The sequence below is a fragment of the Micromys minutus genome, assembly GCF_963924665.1.
Source record: "Micromys minutus genome assembly, chromosome: 5".
NCBI classification, from domain to species: Eukaryota; Metazoa; Chordata; class Mammalia; order Rodentia; family Muridae; genus Micromys; species Micromys minutus.
The window spans coordinates 5,452,297-5,478,252 of record NC_137974.1 but is presented as its reverse complement, the minus strand read 5'-3'; the positions used below and the strand labels follow the sequence as shown (position 1 = coordinate 5,478,252).

Genomic DNA, 25,956 nt, shown 5'->3' with positions numbered 1-25,956 from the left:
AGAAACAGGATCCCAAACCCCAGCAGTTCCAGCTCCTAGTGAGTTCTAGGCTATCTTGAGCCCCTCGGAGAAACCATCTTAATATAATGATGAAATGCTTAGGGCTCTAAAGCTACCACTACTCTAAGGTCAAAGGCCTCCACACTGTCCCATACCTAATGACTGGGCTGAAATGGGATTCTACCCAGCACTACCACCTATCTAAAGCACCTGAACAGCAGGAACCTCAAAAGGTGGGTACCTGAGAAGCACAAACACTCATGCTTTAAATATTTGCTAACGGGGGTTTCCAGTTTTAATTTTTACGAGGAAAGGCTAATTAATCCCTAATCGCACAGATCATATTAACAGCTAGTTTCAAACTCAGACGTGCCAGTTAAGGCTATAAAATATTTTGGGAACACACAAACAACCAAAACTTCTGCTCAGTAATGGCTCTGACCAGAAACTCATCCGCGGGAGTCAGTTTTTCCTTATTTGTGCCCAAAGGCCCAACAGACTAAACATTACATCTGGCCCAATTTTCTAATTTCAACTCGCATTAATGATAACGCTTTTGTTTCGTTTACAGCGCTCAGGCTGCTGACACAGCTGGGCCGCTTCTTTGTAATAAACACAGGGCTTCTATATTTAAAAGTACAGTGCAACTTTGTTGTAACATCCCCTCCCCAGTCTCCGGGCTAATTTTCTGTCTTCCAAGCCCCACCTCCATCCCATGACTTTTTTTTTTTTTTTTTTTTTTTAATCAGTGACGCTCCAAACAGCCTCCCGGAAAGCCGGTTCTGTTCTTTCTAGACATCTCATCACAGTGGTATTTTTCTTCTCCGCAGTTTGTCATGGTTTTGAAGAGGAAAGGGGAGCTGGGAGGAAAATAGGAGACGTTCGATCGTTGCTTGGAGGGGAAGCCGTGGACCGGGCTCGAATGCACGCGGCGGGGGTCCCAGAGCGGCCCGGCGATAGGGATCGGCGGGGGGCCGGCGAGCCGAGGGTCTCCAGCCGGCGCTGACACTAACTGGAGCGCGGCGGGCACGCCCCGGCCGGCGGAGCAGGGTGTGGACCGAGGGGGCACGGGGCGGGGGGAGATAAGGCGAGGCCCGAGTTAATCATCACCTCCCGAGCGCCTGGAAAAGTACGGGCTGAGGGCGGGGTGCGGCCGCGGGGAAAGCGAAACTCCTCCCGGCGGCCATCCTCCCCCGGCCCCACTACCCACCAACGCAAATAAAAAAGCGACACTCCGTTCCCATACCGGGAGTCGAACCCGGGCCGCCTGGGTGAAAACCAGGAATCCTAACCGCTAGACCATATGGGAAGTGCTGCTATGAGCACCGCTCGTGACCCACCTGACTAGCGTCAGCGCTGCTACCATTCAGCTTATTCTGCGGCTGGAGCCGAAGCCGCCCCCGCGGCCGCTGCCCCACGCGCGGGCACGAGCCCGGCGGAGCGCGCGGGCGTGGCGTGGGGAGGAGCGGGGCCGACGCGCCCCTGGAAAGTTCTGAGACGAAGCCCGGCGCCCCGTGCGCTCCCGGCTGCGCCTCTCTCTCTCAGCCGTCAGGTCCGGGCTGCTCCCCGGTCTCAGAGCGAGCCGGCAAAGCCGAGGGCGGCGCCGGCTGTGGGAACAGCTGCGCTCGGCGGGGCTTGGGGGAAAGCGGCCCAGCCTCTCGGCCCCGAGCCAGCTCGGGAGTGGAGGTTCTAGATCCCGGGAGGACCGCGGGATGGAGCCCGGTTCGGACGCTCAAAGCCCGCGGCTCCGGTCCCGTCGCGCTTTCGTCCCTTCTGGGTGACCTCAACCCCTTTATACCGACCCCACCTCTCAGGCGCCGCGAGTACCGCCCCGTGGGGGAGGGGAAGAGGCGGTGACACCGCGCGCGCGGATTGGGCCGTCGAGGCTGCCGTAGTCCGTCCGCGGAAACACCGCGTCGGTGGACGCCGAGACCGGGAGGTCCCGGCTTTCGCCACCGGCGGCCATCAGTGACCGGGATCGCGGGCTACTAGCGGAGCTGCCGCGATCATGTGAGTCGGGTCGGGTTCGCGCCGCGAGGTGCCCGCGAGCGGCCTCCTCCCGCCCTCCGTTTGCCCGGAGCCGCCGGACCTGCCGGGCCGGTTCTCCCGGAGAACGCGGCCGCCCTTTCGGCCGGAGCCGGGGACTCGGGTGCCGCCCCCGCCCGCCCGCTCCCGAGGCCATGGTGACGCTGCGGCCGCCGACGTCCTGGGGCTTTTCCCTGCCTCGCGTCCCAGAACAAATGAATTAGCTAGAAGGGCACGGGAAAGGGAAAGACTTTTCTTTGCGATTCCCGTATTTCTTCCTTACGGTGCAGTAGCGAGAATTCTGCTTACCTGACGGAGAGCAGTTTTCCACGGAATTTAGCTTTGCATAAATAATACAATTGCTTTGCTAAGACAGAAGGCCATCAACAACCTTATATCCGAGTTTTTAACAAGCGTAAAAATTCTTTCAGTTTTTTTTAAAAACTTAAGAGTTGTTTTTCCTTTTTCAGGGCCGACTACTGGAAGTCACAACCGAAGAAATTCTGTGATTACTGCAAGTGCTGGATAGCAGACAATAGGCCTGTATGAAACTTTTAGTAAAATATTCATGTGATTGATGGGTTGCTTTTAAGTAGTGTTTATGAACCACTTTCATGTATAGTGCGCTTTATTCTTCAAAACCTAAGAAGATTTGTTTGATTTCCCCTTATGAAAGCTACAGCCTTCTCCTTTTCATCAATCAGACTTTGATTTTAAGGCCGAATTATTTCTGGGGCCTTTGAGGAACTGGACAGTAAGTGGGATCATCTCATCCTTGTTTATGGAATACCTGTCTCTTAAAGAAGAATATTCTACCTCTTCCTGTTCTCCAGAGAAAGGAAAACAGCACTATTCCCTCAGGAAATACAAAGATAGCAACTGCAATACATACACCTTATGCTGATAGCCTTGATCCCACTGTTGGAGGGGGGAGGGGGGACAGAGGGTTGGTTTTTCAAGACAGTGTTTCCAGATAGCACCTCACTCTGTAGAACAGGCTAGGCTCAAACTCTCAGAGATCCTCATGCCTCTGCTTCCCAAGTGGTCAGAATAAGGGTGTGCACCACCACCTGATTCCTAGATCCAACTTTGAAGGCATGAAAAGTCAGCTGGCTTTTTTCCCTTTCAGACATGCCATAATCAGACAAACGACTGTATGGAAAACTGTAGACTGTGGGGACTGGAGAGATGGCTCCACAGTAAAGAGCAACTCCAGCTCTTGCAGAAGGTTGGGGTTTTCTTCCCAGTACCCACATGGCCTTTGGAAACTACCTGTAACTCCAGTTTCAGGCTATCCTACAGCTTCTGACCTCTGTTAGCGGCTGTACTCATAAGGTGCTTATGCACCTCCAGGCACAAAGACCCACAAAATAAGTTTTTAAAAACTACAAGATCAGCAAGGGCAGAGGTGGCTCTCACCTTTAACCCCAGCATTGGGAGGCAGGGACAAGCAGATCTCTGAGCTCAAGGGCTACCTGTTCAGACAGAGTGAGTTTCAAGGACAGCCAGGTCTACACAGAGAAAGCCTGTCTTGAAAAAAGCCAGCAAAACCCTATAGTATCTTGTGTTTACATAACCTGTAGTATCTTGCATATACATGAGCTTATTACTGGCAGAACTGTTGTACACCACAGGATGATGTCATATTTTGTGCCACGTTCCGTCGTTAAACACTATTAGATCGTCTTTGGCTTTGAGAGGAGTGTTGCTCTTCCCATTGGCTTTGCTAGTAGTTGGTAAACATCGTGCACATTTTATTTGGCTTAGGTTAATCCTTACCACAACTGCTGCAAGATTTTAAAACCACATAAATTGAAAAAAGTATCCATCCCTGGAGGTACCTACTCAATAAAATAATTTTAATGAATTATGAAAATAAATTACTTTTCTGAAGGTCTGCCTGCATCTCCCTGTATATCTAGTAATTTAGCTGTTAATGAAAAATAGTATTCAATGTTGAATGGTGCCTTAATACAGTATTCTCTGTAATGTATAATCAGCTGTAAGTAACCCAGCATAGGAACAATAGAGACGGCTGTTTGCCTTGCAGACTCCAGCTTTAAACAGGTACTTTGAGGAGTATATTGCAGTAGCTTGCTTAATGCATCATACAGGATTTGATTGGCAGGACTTTTAGGGGACTTATTTCTTAGCACCAGACATCTGTAATTTTGTGAGAATTTCTGGTTATATAGATGGGCCCCAGTGCTCGCTCAGCCATCCCTGTCCCCAGCCATCTCATTAATGCGGCTCTTCAGAAGTCACCTCCCCCTTTTCCATGTCACCCTTCCATTATTTCTGTGTACCTATACTTCATTCCATCTTGTTTACAAGGTAGCAGGGTTTGTTTTTAAACTGAACAATGTATCCTGAAGGTGTCTCCAGTGTCAATACATAGGGAACTGTAGCTTCTTTTCTGTCCAATAAAAGCCCATGAAAGTTTGCGAAGTTCACTTAGGTAGCCTCCAGTAGCAAGATCGTTGCTACAAATAGTACTTCGACAAGTAACTTTGTCTTATGTGATTTTGCACAATGTGAGGAATTTGTGTGTGTGTGTGTGTGTGTGTTTCAGTATGGGTGTTCCCTGGTATATGAATGGCATGTTCTTGGATCATATGGATTCTGGCAGTTGAATCTGGTAGTCAGGTTTGGTAGCAAGCACTTTTACCCAGTAAGCCATATTACCTACCCAAACAAGGAATTTTTTAGGCCTCTATCTTTCTTAATGTTTTTCAAACCAAGTCTTTTACCCACCTTTGGCGTAGGGTTTCTCTGTGTAGCCCTGGCTATCCTGGAACTACCTCTGTAGACTAGGCTGGCCTCCAACTCAGAGCTCTGCCTGCCTCTGCTTCCTGAGTGCTTAAAAGATTAAAAGAGAGCTCTACCACCGACCAGCTAAGACGAAATCTAAGATTTTTAAAAATTTTTTTAGACAGATAAACAATAATGAAATTTTAGAGTCTTAACCAGTTTTGACGTTTGATGTTGAGAGGTGGTGTTGTGTTGCTGTTGCTGTGGTTTTTATTTGCCGATTGTTCTGGTTTGGGGAGAGAGGGTCTTTTCATTATTAGCTTTTTGTTTTGAGACGGAACTTGAGCGCATGGCTTCAGCTGGCCTGGAACTTGAACAAGTCTTCACAGTGCTGGGGTATATGACACTGCCCAGCTGTGACATCTTTCTTTTTATATCTCAAGTCCTTTTTACACCAGTATTCACTGGGTTAGTCAGGAGAGTACTGTGTATTTCCTCCCGCTGCTGTGGTCTTCCTGGCTTGTTTTAAGAACCAGAGAACACCGAGTGGGAGAGCGCAGTGACCTGCTTAGCCACTAGCGTCCTTTGATCCAGGGTCAGTTTGCATTAAACCAGTCCTTTCTATTTTCCGCCGTTAACGATTTTATATTTCAGCCCTGTGGTTACACTATTAGTTTACTGTGAATTTAATAATGGTTTCCCTTTCTCCTTTTCCAGAGTGTTGAATTTCATGAAAGAGGAAAGAACCACAAGGAAAATGTGGCCAGGAAGATCAGTGAGGTATACCTGGCGCTTTGTTCTCTTTCCGGGCAGTGGTGGTCTCTTCTCTCACTCTCGCCTTCACCTGTGTCCTGCACAGATCAAACAGAAAAGCTTGGACAAGGCAAAAGAAGAAGAAAAGGCATCCAAGGAGTTTGCTGCCATGGAGGCAGCCGCCCTGAAGGCATACCAAGAGGATCTGAAAAGGCTTGGCTTGAAGTCAGGTACACTAAAGCACCGTCACAGAATGTTTCCACACAGGAGTTCTGCACTTGGAGTAGTGCAGTGCTTTTATGATGTATCATAGTCCTATAAGAATGTAGGTAGACCTTGAAGCACTTTTGTGCTGGTGCTATTGTGGTTTTGTTGTTATTGAGGTAAAATCTAGTGTAACTAGTATACCTAGGCCTTCTGAGTATTGAATTTAAAAATGAAAAGCATGAGTCACCATGCTTGCTTGTTTTACTGTTTGCATTCACTCACTCATTCATTTATTTCTCTGTATTTGTGATGATGAATATGTGGAGGTCAGAGGACAGCCTAGAAGACAGTTCTCTCTACCATGTGGGCTCCAGGAATCAACAAAGCTCAGTGGCAAGAGCCTTCATGCACTGAACGATCTTGCTAGCCTCTTGTTTTGCTTTTAATGCTTCAATTATTTTGACACTTTTATTCAGATCAACCACATTACCTTTACAATTACCTAGTCCTAGCTCCATTCTAGCTGAATGATTCATTTCTAAAGCCTAGGGGTTTCTTTCTTAGATACTGATTAAGTTATTGACGCTATTCATTGAAAAAAAAACAAACTTGCATTTTAATTATATTTTCAGAATGGTCAAAACTGTGTTGTATCTATTTATATGATTGGCTGCATAGCGAAGCTTGAGTAAGGGGTGTTTTTGAACATCTCTGTTGTTGGGCATAGGCTTTAGAGCAGGAAGTTTCTATGAGCTTTCTTCCATGACAAGTTATGTCAGTTACTTTTCTCATAGAAAATGCCTGACAAAACAGTCTGCAGGACACATTGCCAGCGTGGGTCTCAGGCTCCAAGGTCTCAATCCACCAATACCACAGTGCTGGTGCTCCACATGGACACGCATGCACACATTACAGACCAGAGCCAGGAGGTAGATAAAAACAAGGACTGCCCCACTGATGTCCCTCTGCCACCCACCTTCTAAAGCACCATAGCCTTCAACAAGCTGGGCGCCATGTCCCTAAGGCACAGCGTAGATCTTGATTATAGATCTTATGGAGTGGATAAAGTGGCCAGATGGTTTTGGCGTTTGCTTTTGAGAACCAGTGACCCTAGTGGGCTAACCTAGACAGTGTGAATGAGGAGTCAGTTACAGGAGCATGGCTGACCCCAAACAGCTGCATAGCCACAGAAGCACGGGCCATCATGGAGACCCTGCACCAGGGAGCCTCTTTTCAGTTAACCTTTCCCTTCTTACTCGAGCGTCTCCCAAGATCACCTGTTGGGAGCAGCCGGAACTCCATGCAGTAGTAGCTAGCATCCCAAGTGAGAAGGAACGGGTCCCATGAGTCCCTCGATCCTCTTAGGAAACATCAGTAGTTCCATTACCGTCAGCAAATTCTTAGACCATCATATCAAGTTGTTTGTTCATCCCGTTGCCGTGACTAGATTGGGGTATTCTCTACTCCAAGATAGAGGAACAATAGCCATGTTATACCCAGAGGGGAAAGTCACAATAAAACAACAGCTCTCTCTCCTGGCTCTTGCCATCTTTCCACCTCTTCTTCCCGATGGAGGTTTCCTGAGCTTTGGGAGAGGAGAGATGTGGAAAATCCCTCAATGAGCATTGGGCTGTCACACTGTAACCAGCCACGACTCTCCATTAATAGCCATGTATTGAACTATAAGTAGTTGTCTTCTGCTGCCCAGGAGGACGGCAGCTGCAGAGCTCTTGGCTGTGTGAGTAGCACCTGTGGTACAACAGGCCAATGGGGAGGGGCCTTTCTTCTCAGTCTGAGCCAGATTTTCCAGCATGAAATGATGCTCTGTAGTGTCTGCTGAAAAGAATTCTTAATTATAGGTTTAAGCGAATATTGCTTTCATTAAATAAGAACAGCTGTCGGCTTAATGTTAGTATTTAAGAAAAAGGGGCATGTGTTTCAAAAAGCCATTTATTTAATAATGATTGAGAGTCTCACTGGTTAGTTCGCTCTAGCTGCAATGTGATATCAGACACATTCCCAAGTTCTGGGATTACAGGCGGAGATCATTGCACTCAACTGAAAATAAAGTATTTTGAAAGGAAAAATTAGATAAGTATGTTTCTGGAGATGGAGAAGTGTTTGTTGAAAACTCATGTCATTAACTTCATTCATAGATAGGTAAAGGAAAGAAGGATAGATAGATAGATTGATTGATTGATGGATGGATGGATGGATTCTATTTTGATGTCCCTGGCTGGCCTGGAGCTCACTGTGTAGACTCACAGAGCACTGCCTGTTTCTTCCTCCCAACTGCTGTGACTAAAGACATATGACACCATGCCTGACTTGACCTAAAATTTATATTGTGAAGAAGTGAAAAGCCAGTGAGTGGGAAGTGGCTGAATAGTTTTGTCTTTGTAACTTGTTGTTGACATATCCTAGAGTTCTAGCACCCCATTTCTGTTGTCATCAGCATTGGCCTTTGTTGGTGTGGGCTTTATTTTTCTTTATTTATTTTTAAAGCTTTATTTATTTATTGTATAGGAGTACACTGTAGCTGTCTTCAGACACACCAGAAGAGGACATCGGATCCCATTACAGATGGTTGTGAGCCACCATGTGGTTGCTGGGAATTGAACTCAGGACCTGTGGAAGAGCAGTCAGTGCTCTTAACCTCTGAGCCATCTCTCCAGCCCGTTTTGTTTTGTTTTGTTTTTAAAGTGTTGTCTAGGATCTTCTCAAACGCATAGATTGTCCTACCTCAGCCTCTTGAGGAGCTGGAATTACAGGCATGACTGGCTTTGTCAGGTTTCTGACTGATAGAACAGTTTAAAAAATTACCCGTCTTTTTTCCTAGACATTTCAGAACCAGCTGTATCACCAGTCATCAGCACTGTCCAGCCCACCCCTACGTCAAATCAACAGAAAGAGAAGAAGAAGAAGAAGAAAAAGAAAGAAGCTTCAAAGGGTAGATGGGTGGAGGGCGTGACAGCCGAAGGCCACTGTTACTACTACAGTCTCACCACAGGAGGTACGCTAGTGAAGCCAGGCCACATGGAGACCAAAACGAAAATGTGGAGGTTTTTAATTAGTTAGGAATGTGTTGAGCAGTGAGAAGCTGTAACTTCATTTTTACCACAAAGCTTAGAATATCTGTGTTTCATGATGGTGCGACCGTCTAATTCCAGCATTCAGGAAGGTGAGGCAGAAGGACTGAGACGAAAGAAGAGACTAGCCTAGAATGCATAGTAAGATCTAGGCCAACCTGGAGTACAGGATAAGACCCTGTCTCAAAAAGAAAAAAAAACAAAGAGTATCCTGCCTGTTGCAAATCAGTGTCCTGTTAACCTCACAAGTTACTTACAGATAAACTTTGTTTTCTCAAAATAAATAAATAAATAAATTGAAACTATACAGAAATACAGTACTCACCTGAAGGCAAACTGTCCCTATCTATGTCAGAGCCTACAAGAGGCTTGAAATAAAATCAGGAAAGGTTTTCTAACTAGAAGCCTTTGGACGCCAGAAACTGGTTTCTCTTTTGTGTAGCTGTCTTGATTGACTACTTACAGTTTTCTGTGTGGGCTGATGAAGTGAGTCAGTAGGTAAAATACCTACCTCCCTGCCTGACAACCCGAGTTCAGTCCCCAGAATCCACAAGGTAGGAGAGAACTATCTCCCACAAATTGTCCTCCAGTTGCCACACAAATACATTTAAAAAAATGTAAATTTTTGAAATTTTTCCTTCATACTAATGTTCATAGTGTTCAGTAAAGTTCATAGTGATGATTTTTAGTAGGAATATTTAAAACATCTTTTTATTCCTTTAAAACTTAATACATTTTGTAAATTTTGTATATATTATGGGGAATTGACTTAACTTACCCTCAGAGATACAGAATATTTGGCAGAAGTAAATAAATTGCATACACAAAGGAATTTTGTTTAGCTGCTATCCTACCCCCATGCTAGATTTCAAAGCTAGGTCCCATACTGACCAGGTACTTCACTGTAGAGCTAAGTCGCCACTCCATACAAAGTAATTTCCAAATATAGCGGAAGATCACGTAGAAGCCTGTTCTCACAGTTAGCTGGCTACCCGAGCCCTTAGGAGATAGGAGGAGGGCCAGGAAGTCACTCACTCTTGCCCACTCTGCACGTCTGAGTATCCTTGCACAGTGTCAGCAGAGTTTATATATGAGTTTCTTGTTTTAAAAATCTTTCCTCAGATTTATTATGTATGCAGCATTCTTCCTGCATATATGCAGGCCAGAAGAGGGCATCTGACCTCATTGCAGATGGTCGTGAGCCACCATGTGGGTGCTGGGAGTTGAACTCAGGACCTCTAGAAGAGCAGCCAGTGCTTTTAACCTCTGAGCCATCTCTCCTGTTTTAAATTTTTTATTGTGTGTGTGTGTTTTACCTGTATTAATGTATGTGTACCATGTGTGTGCAGTGTCCATGGAGGACCGAGGATGGCATTGGATCCTCTGGAACAGGAGTTAGAGGTGTTGTAGGTGTTGAGAACCAAACCAGATGCCCTAGAAGAGACTCTAGTGTCTTCCTCGGAGCCATCTTTCCAGCCCCAGTAGGAATAATTTCTAAGAGTTTGTTTGCATTAAGTCTTAAGTGAAATGCATATTGTATTTGAATCAGCCAGAAATAGACACTTGGGATGAGCAGGGTTTTGTCGTTGCTTCACTTTGAAGCTATTTTTCATCACTGTCTTCATGTGTCTCCTTTGTCATCATTGTAGTCTGTGTATTCTTATCCTCGATAACTCTTCATTCCTTATCTTTCCCTCTCTTTCTATGCAAGACAACAGAATACCATCCCTTTTCTTTAAAACCTACTAAGCTGACCCATTTTCACACCGCAAAAGTAAAACATAAAGAACTATCTGGTTCTTAATACTGACAGAATAGCTGAAGGTGTGAAGGCCCTCAAAAGACAAGGTCTCACTGTGTAAACCTGGCTGCCTGAGACTCACAGAGGTCGGCCTGCCTCTGCCTTCCTAGTGCAACAGAGCCAAGTGTCTTACAGACGTGTGCAGGGTTTGACTGGCCTCAAATTCATAGCAGTGCTTCTGACTCGGTTTCTCAATGCTGGGATTAGAAAGATGTGTCACTGTGCTTTCTCGAACCATACTTGGAAGTGAGTAGATGTCTTAGTTACTTCTCTGTTGCTGTGACAAAACACCATGACCATGACAACTACCTAAATGGGGCTCACGGCCCAGGAGAAAAGCGCATGACCGTCATGGCAGAGAGCATGCCTAGCTGCAGGCAGGCTCTTGGAACGGTAACAGAGCTTCCATCTCCGCCACAGTCAGGAGGCAGAGAGCAAGCAAACTGTTAATGGTGTTGGCTTTTGAAACCTCAAAGTCCACCCCCAGCAACACGCTTTCTCCAACAAGGCCACACTTCCTAATGCTTCCCAAATAATTTTGAGTCTGGGGGCCATTCTTGTTTAAACTACTACAGTAGGCAAGGCATCTCACAGAAGCATTAAAGATCACATAAAGATAGGAAACATAAGTCAATAACCTACCAAGTATAACTTCCCTGATCTCTGAGAAACGTCCTACCCAAACCTCATAATTACTGTGGAAGTTTTGTCAACTCTTGATCATTCTGCCATTTCCACTAAGTAATGGAACATTCGCATGTATTCCATGCAGAACTACCTAGGATATATATTGTTTCTTTCATTTTTCAATAATAAACTATTTTGTAGTGTTTTGTATGTAATGACTCAATTTTGAGTTTTATCTAATTAAAGTTTGGTGACTTGTTTTATTTAAGAGTATAATTATTTTAAAATTATTTTGTTTTAAGCATCTCAGTGGGAGAAGCCAGAAGGATTTCAAGGGAACTTTAAAAAGGTAACTGTAGCATAATGTCTTTGCTTTATTCTTTCAAGTGATTGGCTTCTGGGGGGGGGGGGTGTGAGTGTAGAGTTGGGTGGCTGGGTTTGTAGTGCTAGATCTGAGGGCTTTTGAGAATGGCCAGCACTCTACCCTCAGCTAAACAACTTCCCAGACTGCCTGCTGTGACTTTTTGTAGAATTTTGTTAAGCAAATTTATTTCCAAATAAGCAGTTCTCTCAGCCCCAACCTGGCTTCGTCCTATAATACTTTATACAGAGCAGAGATGGAACAAGGATATCTGCACGCATCAAACCCTATTGAGGGGAAATAGTACTAGTTTGACTTGCAGTCATTTATCGTTCACATGTCTTCTCAGCTGGACAGAGTTCCTGGCTTTGAGAAGTGAGACGGTCTGTTTGGAAGTCGGTGGTAACTGACAGAAACCAGAGTGTTGCCGTGATCTTTCTCACCTCTCGACTCCCTGGGGCCAGGCAGAGGAAAATGATAGCCAAATTTGCCTTAGTTATTCAGTAGGAAGCCATTGTCACTATTTTCAGTGAACTGTTTTTTCCTTCCTATTAGACAGCAGCGAAGGCCGTTTGGGTAGAAGGTGTAAGCGAAGACGGTTACACCTATTACTATAACATGGAAACAGGAGGTGAGTGTTATCTTGGGTTATCTTAACTTAAAATTGTACCCAAAACTGCATGTGGGTACTTAGAACCTTTCTGTATATAATATGTTGTACTATGCATCCATGCTGTTCCCTTTTTTTATGTGTATGGCTGTTTTGCCTGCATGAATTTATGGTTACCACATGTGAGCCTGGTGCTTAAGGAAGCCAGAGGAAAGCATTGGACTTGGAACTGGAGTTATGGTTGGCTTGAGTCACCATGTGTGCTAGAATTGAACCCCAGTTTTTAAAGACTCTTCAATTGTACAATTACTGGGTCTTATGACTGGTTTGATAATTTCCCTTCTGAGTGTCTGTAGTTATCACCTGGTTCAACTTCTGTCATGGTGAGGATCAGACTTGAGACCTAAAGCATGCAAGCATGTACACTCTCATGGAACTACACCGAGGCCTTCACCATTTTCTTTTTTTAAAAAACGGAACTGGTGTTAGAGATGTCATTAACATGTAATCTGTAGCATACATAAACGGTATGGGGGCTATGGGTGTGATTTGTTGGGTAAAGTGCTTGCTGTCCAAGTATGAGGACCTAAGTTCAAATTCCCAGCACCCACATGGTGAGGTGTGGAAGCAAGCACTCATAACCCCCAGCCCTGGTGAGCAGAAATGGGCAAGTCGCAGGGCTTGTTGTCTAGGTTCAGTGAGAGACCCTACCGAGAGGTAGGGAGGAGGGAGAGAATGATAGGGGACATACCAGAAGTAGTCCTCTGGCCTCTACATACAAATGCATAGGCACGCACACCCACACGTGTGCATATACCTACAAGCATATCCATATACCATACTCACAAAACAAAAACAGATTTAATCAAACATGCCTGTGATCCTATCACTAAGAAGTTGGAGTCAGGAAGAACTGTCACACAAAGAAAAATAAATAAATTCTTAGAAAATAATGGAATTTCTCAGTTAAAACTTTGCTGTTACTTTTCTGGCTTTTGAGACCGTCTCAACCTGGCCTCCAACTCAGTAGTTGACTGAGTGGGACCTTGAAGTCTTAATGCTCCTGCCTCTCAAGGGCTGCAGTTATAGGACTATACCACCATATGCCACTAGTCTTCCATGTTTCTTTGTATTTGGATTTCAACTATTTTAAGTAATCTCTTTTTTCTCCCAGCATATATCTTATGTTCAGGTTCATATCCAACAGAACTGGAGAAAAAGTACGAGGGTCAGGGAGCACAGATGATAGTCAAATATGGTCATGTTCTCGGTATTCATGACAGCGTACTGATGTAAGGCTGCCATTTGGGTAGTTTAAGTTCCTCCACACGTACCACTGGGCATCTGTCCTCGTCAGTCTTGGCACTTTCTGCTCCCAGTCTGCTGTCTTCCTTACTCTAGGTTTTTAAATTCAGTCATTCTTCAGAAGAACTGTGTTCTCTGGGGTGGGGAGGAGTTTAATCCTGATCAGTGTAATTAGTAGCCACTTTTATTCTTGATTGATTTTTTTTTCTTTTAAAATTTATTTATGTATGTGAGTACACTGTCACTGTTTTCAGACACACCAGAAGACGGCATCCCCATGATTGTGGGCCACCATGTGGTTGCTGGGAATTGAACTCAGGGCCTCTGGAAGAGCAGTCAGTGCTCTTAACCACTGAGCCATCTCTCCAGCCCCCTTGATTACTTTGTAGCTGGCTGATCCCAGTCATGCAAACAAGGCAGGCCTTGAACTCAGAATCCCTCCTCTAGCTCCTAGTCTCCTTCACCCCTAAAATTGTCTCCAATGTTTTTTGTACTTTTTTTCTCCCTTTTATTAAACTAAAAACAGAGACAAGAAACATTGTAATTTCTTTAAAAGCACAATGAACACTAGATGGCAGTGGGGTTCAGCCAATTGAGATTCCTTTACTATTAAAGTAGCATATTGACATTGAAAGCTCCAGAAAATCTTTGTGGGAAGTTTACAGAAATATTTTGTAAAGTCATTATCACTATGTTTCTTGAAATTATTTTCAGATAAACTGAAGATTTTTAAAACTGTCACCCATGTCCCAAGTTCTTTCCCATTTAGAGTTTAGTCTATGAGTTTAATTAAGTGCAGACTGTCCTAAATTTTTTGAACAGTAAAAGAATAAGCTCTTTTCTTAATAAAATGTAAATATTAAAATGCTGTATTATTTAGTAATAGTAAATAAAGTGTTTCATTGCTGAGAAGTATTGCTTAGTAAGTAATACAGTTATTAAATGTGTTGAGCAGAATCCAAATGGGAAAAGCCTGATGATTTCATTCCACATGGTGGTGATGTGCTTTCTAGTAAGGACAGTGAAAAGTTACCTGACACCGTAGAAGATTCCAAATCATCTGATTCTCACAGTGAGTCTGATGGTGAACAGAAGAAAGCAGAAGAGGCCCCTGCAGAAACAAAGAAGCTAATAATCAAGTTTAAGGTGGGTTCTTGCTTTACTTTTCACAGACATTTGTCAGGCTGATTTTCCATGGTTTCTGTAGCTCCTGGTCAGCTCCAATCTAAAAATAGTAAAAAGAAAATCCAGAAAAAGCAATTCATAGTTTTTCACACATTTCATCGTATGGCACAATGAAATCTTATATTACAGTGTGTTGTTTTAATAGTTTGCAATTTACTACAATACGTAATCTTTCACTGTACCTAAATTTATAAACTAAACTTACCATTATTGGGTGTGTGTGGTTTGATATGGTATGGTAGATTTAGGCATCTACCCATTAGAGATCTTGAAATGAATCACTCAAAATAAGGGTGAGGTCAACTGTATTTTGACATTTAGATAACTGAGGGTACCATTTATCCTTGAGAGTAAAATACTAAGCCCACTTTAGACCTTCTAACCTTTTTTTTTAAGATGGGAGCTTCAGTATGCAACTCTTACTGGCCCAGGACTAATTATATAGACCAGGTTTAGCCTTAAATTGACCAGAGATCTGCCTGCTTCTGCTCAGGATGCTGGTATTGAAGGCCTGTGCCATTCCATACCCCTGGCCTTAAAGCTGTAAGTTTAGGAGATGTTTTAACACTCAGAAAGCTGTCTGGCCAGCATGCACACCTGGGCTAGAGACAGAAAGGCTAAGAAGTAGCAACTACTAACAGCACTTGAAGTCTCTGTGTAGGGGTTGGGGATTTAGCTCAGTGGTAGAGCGCTTGCCTAGCAAGCTCGAGGCCCTGGGTTCGGTCCTCAGCTCTGAAAAAAAAAAAAAAAAGACAAAATAACAAGAAGCCTCTGTGTAAGAGAGCTTAGAAGAATGACTGGGGATGGCAAACACCGTTTTAAATGGACCTGTGCTGGAGGTGTGATGGCTGATGTAGAGGCTGAGGAGCGTTCCAGCCCAAACATGGAGGTACATCAGGAATTAAGTCTGCTGGGCTGGAGAGAAGACACTTGAGTTTTATCTCCAGGACACACATGATATAAAAACACACACAACCTGAAAAAAAGACAACAAATCAAAAGTGCTTGTTTGTTTTGAGAAGGCCCAAGGGTAAAGGCTCTTGATGGCTGAGTTCAGTCCCTGACACCCACATGGTGGTATCAGAAGGAAAGGATTGACTTTTACATACATATTAATGTATGGCCATCCACACAAAATAAATAGTAAAAATGCAATTGCTTAAAGAAGTTTTAACTTTTTTAAAAGGAAAAAGAAGAAAAGGGGTGTATTAATTAGCAGTTAGGAAATCCTCAGTGCCCTTCTCAAAGCCTGATCAACATTTTGGTTAGCAGAACTCATAGGGAGTAGAAAAGAAGTTTATAGTTTAGGAGTGGTTTGGATAAGACATGAAAAGTAGAAATTGAGTATTCGATATTAATCATAGCACTTGGGAGGCAGGTAGACAGATCTCTGAGTTCAGGGCCAGCCAGGGCTATGTGGTGATACCCTCTCTAAAAAAAAGTTGAAACAGACCTGCTTGCAAGGTATTGACTTACGGACTTTTAAAAGGAATCCAAAGAAAGAAGGAAAGACTGTCAACCAAAATTAGTGGATAGCTTGGTTTTGAAGGTTAGCTTTCATGTTCTAGGAGTCTAAATACAAAAAGTAGGTATAGGGGAAAATGAAAGCACCAAGCCTTTTACTTATATCTTTCATGACTCTCTCTCTCTCTCTCTGTGTGTGTGTGTGTGTGTGTGTGTGTGTGTGTGTGACTCACTTGTGAATGTCTCAGGACAACCTTGTGGTTGTCAGTTCTCCCCTTCCTCCTTTATGTGAAGTACGTTAGGTTTTGTCATCATGGTATAAACTAGAGGTAGCTGGCAGGAAGGAACTTGAGTTGATTCGCCTTCCTCATCTTGGCCTGTGTGTGTGGTGTTTTCTTGATTGTTAATTAATGAGGGGCAGGCTCGGCTCACCAAGCAGTGTAAAACAAGCCTGGGGACAAGCCAGTAAGCTTAGATTTCTCCCATGGTTCCTACCTTGACTTCCTGGTGATCAGCTGTCATTGGAACATGTAAGCCCAGTAAACCCTTTCCTCCCCAAGTTGTTTTTGGTCACCATGTTTTATCAAGGCAAACTAATACATCTAGGTTCCCATTGAACTCAGGTTACTTACATTTATGTGATAAGTGCCCTCACCTCCAGGCCGTCTTGTTAACTCAACTCATAACTTTTAAAGAAGTGAGTATTGTTAACAATAAGGCACTTTGGGGAGTTGTACATTACTGGCTTGGAGTCATCAGTGAGTTGAAGAGAAAGAAGAAATGGACCAAACTGTCAACAGGTGGTGCCCAGTCATAGCAGGAGATGAAGCAGCTTCATAGTGTCCTCAGCTGTACCCCTGCCAAGGAAGTCACTTACATCACTGCTCATGGAAGTCAAAGGTGCTAGAGAGACTTTCCCAGCCACCCCTGAGGTCCTGTCACAGTTGTAGAGAAGCAGCAGAAGCCTTGTAATAGCCACTTGCAGTGTTCATAGTCAGCATTGGCTAACCTGATCTCTTTCTATCAGAACTAATGGGTTTATTGTAGAAAATAAATAAAAATTTAAAATTACAGTGTAGCGGTAAACAACCCTCCCAGAACAATCCACTGTGGTGGTCAGTGTTTGCCTGCAGCTTTTTTCTGTTCAGACACAGACACATGGAAAGGGTGCTGGGCTTTAACCTTGTGCCTCAGGCATGCTTCTCGTGCCTTCTACAACTGAGGGGCACTTCTGCTAGCCAGCTGTACGTGTTATTTTAAATAAAGCAATCAGTAGTGTAATAAGATTTTACTGTGAGCTTTTAATTTCATCTTTCACAGAGACATCGGTAACTTTCTGCAAGTTCAATGATTATGTAATCTTTCATAGTATAAATGCATCATTAGTTAACCCTGTGGAGAAGTGGTTGAATTTTTTTTAAAGTAAATATTCAAAGGACTAGTAGACACAATACTTAGGAGTGTTAAAAGTCTCTACTATAATTTTGGGGAGGAGATAACTCTAGAAACCCAGCTTCAGAACATACAAAAATGGTCATATACAACTGTGGCTATTTTTCAGTGATGTGCAATAGAAAAGTTCCAGGCAAACATGTTTAGGGCGCTAGCGAAGGAGAGTTTTGAGTGGTACTCTTACGGATCTGAACTGTAGAAGGATGTAAAGTCTAGAGAGGCCAGCAAACTCAGAACACAGTAGTCTTGGAAATGATACGGAGTCAGGTAAGCAGTACAGTAAAGGTATTAGGGAATCAGAACTACATAGTCAAAAGACGTCATGTAAAAGTTTTCAGAGGTCTGACTTAGTTTCAATAAGAATAAATAACGATTTTAGGGATTTTTGTTTGGGCCTGTGGGCAAAATTTTGTTATTTTTAATTTTATTATTATTTTTTTAATTATTATTATTTTAAGACAAGGTCTACAGCCCAGTCTGACCTTGAACTCCTTATGTAGCTAAAGATGACCTTGAACTTCTGACACTCCTGCCTCCTGAACGCTGAGGTTACAGGTCTGTGCCACACTGTCCAATTTATTCTTACTCTGTGTGTGGAAAAGGGCCTTCTCCATGATACCATCTGAGCTTTTTAGGGAAATCGTGTCTGGGGATGTGGTAGCCTGTGCCTTCAGTTCTAACACTTGAGGGGCAGAGGCAGACAGATCTGAGTTTAAGGCCAGCTGGGTATCACAGTAAGACCCTGTCCAGGGGAAAGGAAACAAGAAAATCATGTTGCTTAGCATGGTGACATATTGTTGTGATCTTGACATTTGATAAGCAAAGATGGGAAAATTAGAAGTTCAGGCCTCCCTGGGCTCCACAGGGATGAGTTAAGAACCATTGTAGAATACAGAAGACATTCCAGTCAGGCTACTCATGGCTGTGTAATTAGCACAAAGAGGCTGAAAACCTAGCACATGCATGGTGTACAAAGTGAGACGGAAAAATAGGTTAAAAGGCTTTCTTAGCCCAGTCAAGACATTTCAGAATCTCCCCAAGACATCTGTAGGGACTGCTTCTGCCCCAAAGGGAGTCATCAGTTTCTCTGTAATCCTGGCTGTCCCTGACTTGCTTAAAGGCATGTGCCACCACTGTCTTTATGCATCATCATGGCACATTTTCTTAAAAGCGTCATCAACCATAATGCATTAACATTTTAGACATAGTTTTTCCATGGACACTTATTGTGTAGTGTGAAAACTTAAATCATTGATTGAATGATTATAAATATTATTAATAAGACTTTTTAAAGAAGTTAAAAATTTTTGGAGGTTAACTGTAGTTTTGCTTGAAGTGTATTATTTATTGGCCTTTGCATTTCAGGAAAAAAATAAAAGTACTGAGAAAAGAATTGTCCCAGAAATACAAAAAGAAAAAAGTACTCCAAAACAGAATCCATCAAATACAAATGAAGAAAAACCCAAAACTCTGAAGAAATCCACAAACCCTTATGGAGAATGGCAAGAAATTAAACAAGAGGCTGAGTCTCAGTAAGTACCTGAAGTATCACCCACTGCTGTGTCTATGAACTTCACACTGTAGTCAGGAGGGTCAGCTGTGCTGTGCTTCTTACAGTCTTAGAATATTTTTAAAGATTTATTTGTTTGTTTGTTTAGATGAGTACACTGCCACTCTCTTCAGACACACCAGAAAAGGGCATCATACCCCATTGCAGATGGTTGTCAGCTATCATGTGGTTGCTGGGAATTGAACTCAAGACCTGTGGAAAAGCAGCCATTGCTCTTAACCTCTGAGCCATCTCTCCATCCATACATATACATATACATATACATACATACATACATACATACATACATACATATATATATATATATAATTTATGTATGAGTGTTCTATATGCATATATGGTACATACCAGAAGAAGGCATCAGATCCATTACAGATGGTTGTGAGATACCATGTGCTTTCTGGGAATTGAACTTGGGTCCTCTGGAAGAGCAGTCAGTGCTCTTAACCACTGAGCCATCTCTCTGGCCCCCATTCTTAGAATATTTTAATTTTGCTTTCTTTCATTCCTAGAATATTTTTAATTTTAAAAAATAAAACAGTGGTTGCTTTAAATCAAGTTCGTGATTGTTTTGTGTCCAAAGGATGACATTTCTAGTGAGCACACTCATCAGTTTTTATAGAAAAACAAATACCTGGAGTAAATATTCTGCAAGACACTTTAACTACAGAATGCATTTAAAGGCAAAAAAAAGGTATTTGCTTCTTAAGTCTCTTGAAGTGTCTCACTAAACTTCAAAGTGTTTTGTGTATATTCTTACCCAAAGTGTATTGTGGGTGTGAATTTTGGTTGATTTGGTTTGGTTTGGTTTTCTTGAATCTTGTGTACTAGCATTGACGGGTGGACCACTATACCTGACTCTAAACTGCAAGGGTTTTATGCTTATATTCAAAGTAGCAAGACAGGCTCTCAGTAGTTAAGCGCACTTGTGCTACGATTGTACCTGATTCATGTTATGCTGGAGTAATAGACTGTCTTCAGTTCTTGTCACTTAAAACAGAAAGATGGTTTTGCCCACATGTATACTATGAGAAAGGATTTGGGGGAGGACAAAAGGACACCTGATACATAAGGAAGAGAGACTGAAAGGAAAGGTTACACGGGAGGCTGGGTAGTGGGAGAGGGAGGAGATGAGTGAGGAGGCCCTGCCGAAGCACGCGTCCTGCAGAGGGCGTGTTGTGGACAATACCTTGTAGTTGGTTTAACACTTTTAATTAAAAAGTAGGAAGATTGTCCTGTGTCAACATCTCCTACTTCAAAATTGAGATATCTTTCTAATTCTAACTAAATTCTTGCTGGCTAGGCAGCTTAATTCAAACCTTAATGGAGTGTCCAGCTTCCTACACAAATTGACCTTATTTGCTGCTTGCTTAGAGTCTCTTCCACTCTGCCTCTCTCTATCTCTCAATCTCTCTCTCTCTCTCTCTCTCTCTCTCTCTCTCTCTCTCTCTCTCTCTCTCTTTCTGTCTCTCTCTGTGTCTGTCTCCCTCTCTCTCTGTGTATGTTTGTGTGTGTGTTTTCACAAGACAGGGTTTCTCTGTGTAGCCTTAGCAATCCTGGAACTCACCCTGTAGACCAGGCTGAACTTGAACCATTTACCTAATTTCTTATCACAAACACATTGTTGCCAGAGGAATAAAGGCCTGGTATGCTTATTGTTGATATTTGAAAATGAAAAAAGTATACAAATATGTTACTACTTACTGGGAAGTAATACTAACATTTTAGAGCATTTTCCCAATTTTTCTAATTTTGTCACTTTACATTATTATTTTCCTATTACATTAAAGTTCTGTAATTACTCATTAATACTACATAATGTTTCATCTTTCGGGCTTATCTTGATTTTATGGGGACTTACTTTCTGTGTCTTATTGACTATGAATGTCTCTACTTCCCCCACCCAGATGCCTGTTAGTGCATGCTGCCTGTGTGCAGGTGCCCTAAAGCGCCAGAAGCGGTATCAGACCGCACATCGAGAGTGATTGTGATGTAAGACATCTTGCATCAGTGCTTGGAATTGAGTTCTGGTTCTTTGCAAGAGCAAGAAAGCTTTCTTGACCACTGAGACATCTCTCCCGCCCTGTTTTGTCCCCATCCATGTCTTTCCCACTAGCACCCCTGACCTCACTATATAGACCAGTCTCTGCTTTCTCGCCTCCTTTCTGAGTATGCGTCTGTGTGGAAGTATATGCATGTTATACCAGGAAATGCTGTTACCCAGGAAACCAGTGGTATTTGGTGGAAACCAAACGCTGGTCCTCTGCAACTGTTGGGCCCGTCTCCTCACACAGGGTCTCTCTGCATTATGTAAACTAGTTTTGAATTTGCTAAGAATCCCACAAGTGCTTCCCAACTTAGCATCTTCCCCAGTTCACAACCATGCCTACATAAGGTCTTTGAGTTGGGGGTCTTGCTGTGAGGCCCAGCTGGGCTGGAACTCAGAGTCCTCCCACGTGCTGGTACTGCTGGCATGAACACTGGCTGACTTTGGCCTCGCCACCTTGCATCTTTACTTTGTCCTTGCACTTTTTGTTTGTTTGTTTCATTTTTACGATCCTAACAAATGTCTAGCTGTTCTTACATTATTGAGATAACTCTTTAAAACATTCTTACTCTAGGGATTGTGATTTACTCACATTTGTACAGGATGGAACATAGACCTTTATACATGTCTGTGTGGAAAAAGAAAATGTAAACGCTGCACAGTCTGATCCTTTATTTTCACCTCTGCCTTACTTTTGAGAGGACTCCTTTGCTGACAAGCTCTATACCTACTAGCAAGGCTTTAGGCTGATACACTTTTCAAAAGATGTGAGATGGGAGCTCTTCCAAAATCCAGGGATCAAGCTCATGGCAGCTTACAATCATTCCTGACTCCTTTAGAGGGTAGAACAACCCTTTCACAGGGATTGCTTAAAACCGGAAAACACAGGTATCTACATTGAGATTCCTAACACTAGGAAAATCACAAAGTAGCAACAAAAGAGATTTTTTGGTTGGTGCTCACCGTGAGTGGAATATACCAAAGAATTGAGGCATTAGGGAGGTTGAGAACTACTGCTCTACAAGATAAGGTAGTGAGAGGCTCATGGTAAACAGGTAACTAATTTCTGGTCTGTCCAGATTGTGTACAGTTGAAGGGCTAGTTCTCAGAATAAAAAATGCTAGGTAAATAGTTTATTGACTCTTCTATAATAGAACATTAAGATTCCATTCTGTCTTGTATTTTGTAAAATTTCAAAATCTCTGTCAGTCCATGGCAAAACCAGTTTCCACAGTTTCCTTGTCACCTGTTTATACTGCATGGCACGTACGATCAGAGTGTGTAATAAGACTGTGTTCTTTGTGCAGCAGAAATAGAACAAATGAGACTTGTCCTAGCACATGCTCGTCTGAGGCAGACTTCAGTGTTTTGGGACTGAAGTCAGCATTATAAATCTCCAGGCAGTGCACACCTAAGCCAGGACTGGAGGGATGGATTCAGGAGCTCGGGAGCTTGAAGTCATGCACAGTGACATTAGAGTGTAAGGTTAACCAGGACTACATGAAACACTGTCAGCTCAGTGTGCCCAGGTGACCAGCTTCCGATGTCCCCCAGTCTTACCTCTGGGAAGGTGCTTATGGTGCTTGGGTAGCTTGTGGTTCATGTGCAAGTATTTATGTTAATCTGTCAGCTAATAGTTTTGTTTTCTTTCTGTTCCAGAGAAGAAGTTGATTTGGAACTTCCAAGCACTGAAAGTGAGTATCTGTCAACTTCAGAAGCTGGTGCTGGGGAAATCAAAGTGGTATTTAAAGAGAAAACAGTTTCTTCGCTGGGAGCTGCAGCAGATGGAGCGGCCCCCGTCTTCAAAAAGAGAAGACTTGAAAATGGAAAGTCTCGGAATTTAAGACGGCGGGGTGAGGACGAGTGACCAACGCTGTGGCACAGGAGGTGTGTGCTTTCCAAGCTTCTCTGTGCTCTGAATACGATACCGCTGCATTTTACATTTATGCTAAATGTATTTTATGTGAATCAAAATAAATCTCTTTTCATGTGAAATTCATTTTTGTTCCTTAAATGGAAGCCTATCACATTGCATTGTAATACAGTGTATTATGTTCAATGTCTAAAACTGCTAACTATATAATAATTTAAGATGCTATGTATCTGTTATTTAAAACATGGGGAAGACCTTGGCTCTGTTCTTACCCATAGACATATTTATTCTGCATTGAAAATGCATTATTTCCACACACTGAAATTAACTTGTTATCTGAGAAATAAGAAGTCAGACACAGATGTGCACAGCCCCAAGACCGTGGTTTTGATGGTTCTTTCTGGAGCCTGGATGTAGGAAATTGCAGATAGTCTCACTCATCTTACTTAAGACACAAGGCCAGGAGCAGGGTCCACTTGAGCATTAACATGCAGAGAGACAGCTGGACCAAAGGTCGGAGCCTGTGCTTCCCCCAGGTCAGCTTGGGGGAAACTGCAACTGTCTAAAAGCATTTTAACATGGGGCCGAGCCTCAGGGGACCAGAGATGGGCTCACAGGCTCCTCCTGGTTCACATTCTGGCATAGTTCTTTCCCAGTCAGGCATCCTTTATGTAGCCCTGGATCCACTGGAAGATTGATCTAAGGTAATGTCAACAGAAGGCTTGAACTGAAATAGGTTTCATTGTCCACGTAGATGTTTCCTACTCTGGTTACATTTCTTAAGTAGAAGTTTCATATTCTATTTGGAGTACTCCCCTTTATTACTTTTGAATATTCTTAATCATATTTTTCATAAGTTGTACAGTAACTTTTGGTAGCGAACATGTCTTTTTACAATTGTTAGTGTACATGTAAGAATAGCTTATTAAAAACCATAAAGTAAATTGGGGTCCCTTCTAATATGGATCAAAGTTACCTTATTATTGACAAAACAGTATTTGAAGATTCGTTTTTGCAAACACTCAGGCATTTTGAGGCATTTAAATTTTTGTTTAAGAGTTTTGCTGTGTTGCCCTTGAGGACTAACCTCAAGTCCAGATCCTCTGCCCTAGGAGTATTCAAGAATACTAGAATTAATGGGTATACCATCAAACCTGACTATTTGATAGTTGAATAGTTAGTCTTTGACTGGGGTGGCTAAGGGTTTGAGTCGGGGTCTCACTATGTATATCTGGCTGCCTTCAAACTTGCAGTTACCCTACTGCCTAAAACCTTAGTGCTTCATGGGAGGAGTGGTATTGTTGGTTTTGTTTTGTTTGACACCCTCTTGTCTGCCAGGCTAGCCTGGAACAACTCCCTCCTAAGAAGCTTGGCTAAAGATAACCCTAGACTGCTGACTGTGCTGTTTTCCACTTGCCCGGAGTTAGATTCAGGTGTATACTCTGCCCCCACCCCATGCCCAGTTTCTGCAGTAGTACTAGACTGTGAGCAAGCCCCAGTGGAGCTATAGTCTACCTGGTTTTCAGTTTTTAATAGGTCATTTGTTATGTACCTGAGGAATATACATTAGTCCTTGATTCTTCTCAAGTTGGAAAATAATAAGTAGAATAAATGCTTTTATAATGTATCCAGATTTAGTTCCTAAAAATAAAATGTTGAAGACATTTGCTAAATCTGTTTTTGTGTTTTCTGAGACAGGATCTCACTATATTCCTGGTGGATCTGATAGCTTTGTGTGTGGGGGGGGGGGAGTGGGTGGGAGGGAGAGAGAGAGAGAGAGAGAGAGAGAGAGAGTTTAGTACATGTGCTCTAGGGTCCAAGGAAAATCAAAAAAGGATGTCAGGTTCCATGAAACAAGTTTCAGTTGGTTGTAAGCCTCCATGTGGGTGCTGGGAACTGAACTCTGGTCTTCTGCAAGAAGTTCACCAGCCCTGCCTCCTGTTTTTCTGACACATTATCTCTCTATATACCCTTAGTTGTCCTTGAACTCATGTAAACCAGGCTGACCTCACAGAGATCCACCTGCCTCTGCCTCGAGTACTGTGATAAAAGGAATGTACCACTATGCCCAATAGACCCTTTTGTTATTGTGGGTATTTCTCTTGTTGGTTCTTAAAATGTTCTTGGTACCCAATTGAGAGTTTTTTTATTACTATTATTAATGTGTTTAATTTAAAATTATTGTTAAAGTCATGCCCCACCTTCTATATGGACTGTAGTCTCTGAACAAAGCCAAAATAAAGTCCTCTTCACTTAAATAATTAATACATCTAGTTCCTACTTAACCCTTTGAACCCCTAGTCCTAATCCTCATTTGACAAGAAAAAGAATTTTTAGTGTGCATGGGTGTTTTGCCTTCTTGTAATGATGGCTCACCGTGTGCATGCTGTACTGGAGGAGGCCAGAGGAAGTGCCTGGGACTGGAGTTAAGGATAGTTGTAAGTGGCCAACCCTAAGACTGGACAAACATCCCCACTCCCAGTTTTCTAGATTCTCCAAAACCGTTGCCCCAAAACAAGCATGAAGCAGTCAGAGATCACAACGACCCTATTCCTGTTCCACCATCACCTCTAATTTTTCTTTTTAATTAAATCAAAATGGAATGTTGGGATTCTGTAAACCCCACCCCACAGTTACCTGGCAACAGTTACCTGACACTATAAAAGGGGCTACTTGCCCCCTGCTCTCTCCTGTTCTCTTTCTCTCTAGCTCTCTTGGCCTCTTGCTTCCCCCGCCCCAACCCTTCTCCTCATTCCCTTCCCCCCTTCTCTCCACATGCTCATGGCCGGCCTCTACTCCTTCGCTTTCTCTGCCTCTGCTACCCTCTCAACTCCCC

The 25,956-nt window shown here is 43.0% G+C and overlaps 2 protein-coding genes across 3 annotated transcripts in view; one reads left to right on the top strand and one right to left on the bottom strand.

The window, feature by feature from the left end:
• The window catches only part of ELF1 (E74 like ETS transcription factor 1), a 90,277-nt gene extending 88,801 nt beyond the window's left edge, over nt 1-1,476 (bottom strand). For both annotated transcript variants that reach the window (XM_080916807.1, XM_080916809.1), the window contains exon 1: nt 1,341-1,476. The gene's annotated coding sequence lies outside the window, so the exon portion shown is untranslated. The remainder of the gene's footprint in view (nt 1-1,340) is intronic.
• A 400-nt stretch (nt 1,477-1,876) lies between these two features.
• On the top strand, nt 1,877-24,687 carry WBP4 (WW domain binding protein 4). Its single transcript, XM_080916810.1, has 10 exons — nt 1,877-2,010; nt 2,496-2,568; nt 5,494-5,556; nt 5,636-5,759; nt 8,576-8,749; nt 11,556-11,602; nt 12,170-12,245; nt 14,485-14,675; nt 18,996-19,162; nt 22,907-24,687. Coding segments are annotated over exons 1-10 (1,125 nt in total). The 5' UTR covers nt 1,877-2,008; the 3' UTR covers nt 23,115-24,687.
• The last annotated feature ends 1,269 nt before the right edge of the window (nt 24,688-25,956 follow it).

Excerpts from the sequence above, each read along its gene's own strand:
- WBP4 (XM_080916810.1), top strand. Across the intron at positions 5,557-5,635 it reads TGGCCAGGAAGATCAGTGAG|ATCAAACAGAAAAGCTTGGA; the intron begins GTATACCTGGCG and ends TGTCCTGCACAG. Across the intron at positions 8,750-11,555 it reads CTACAGTCTCACCACAGGAG|CATCTCAGTGGGAGAAGCCA; the intron begins GTACGCTAGTGA and ends TTTTGTTTTAAG.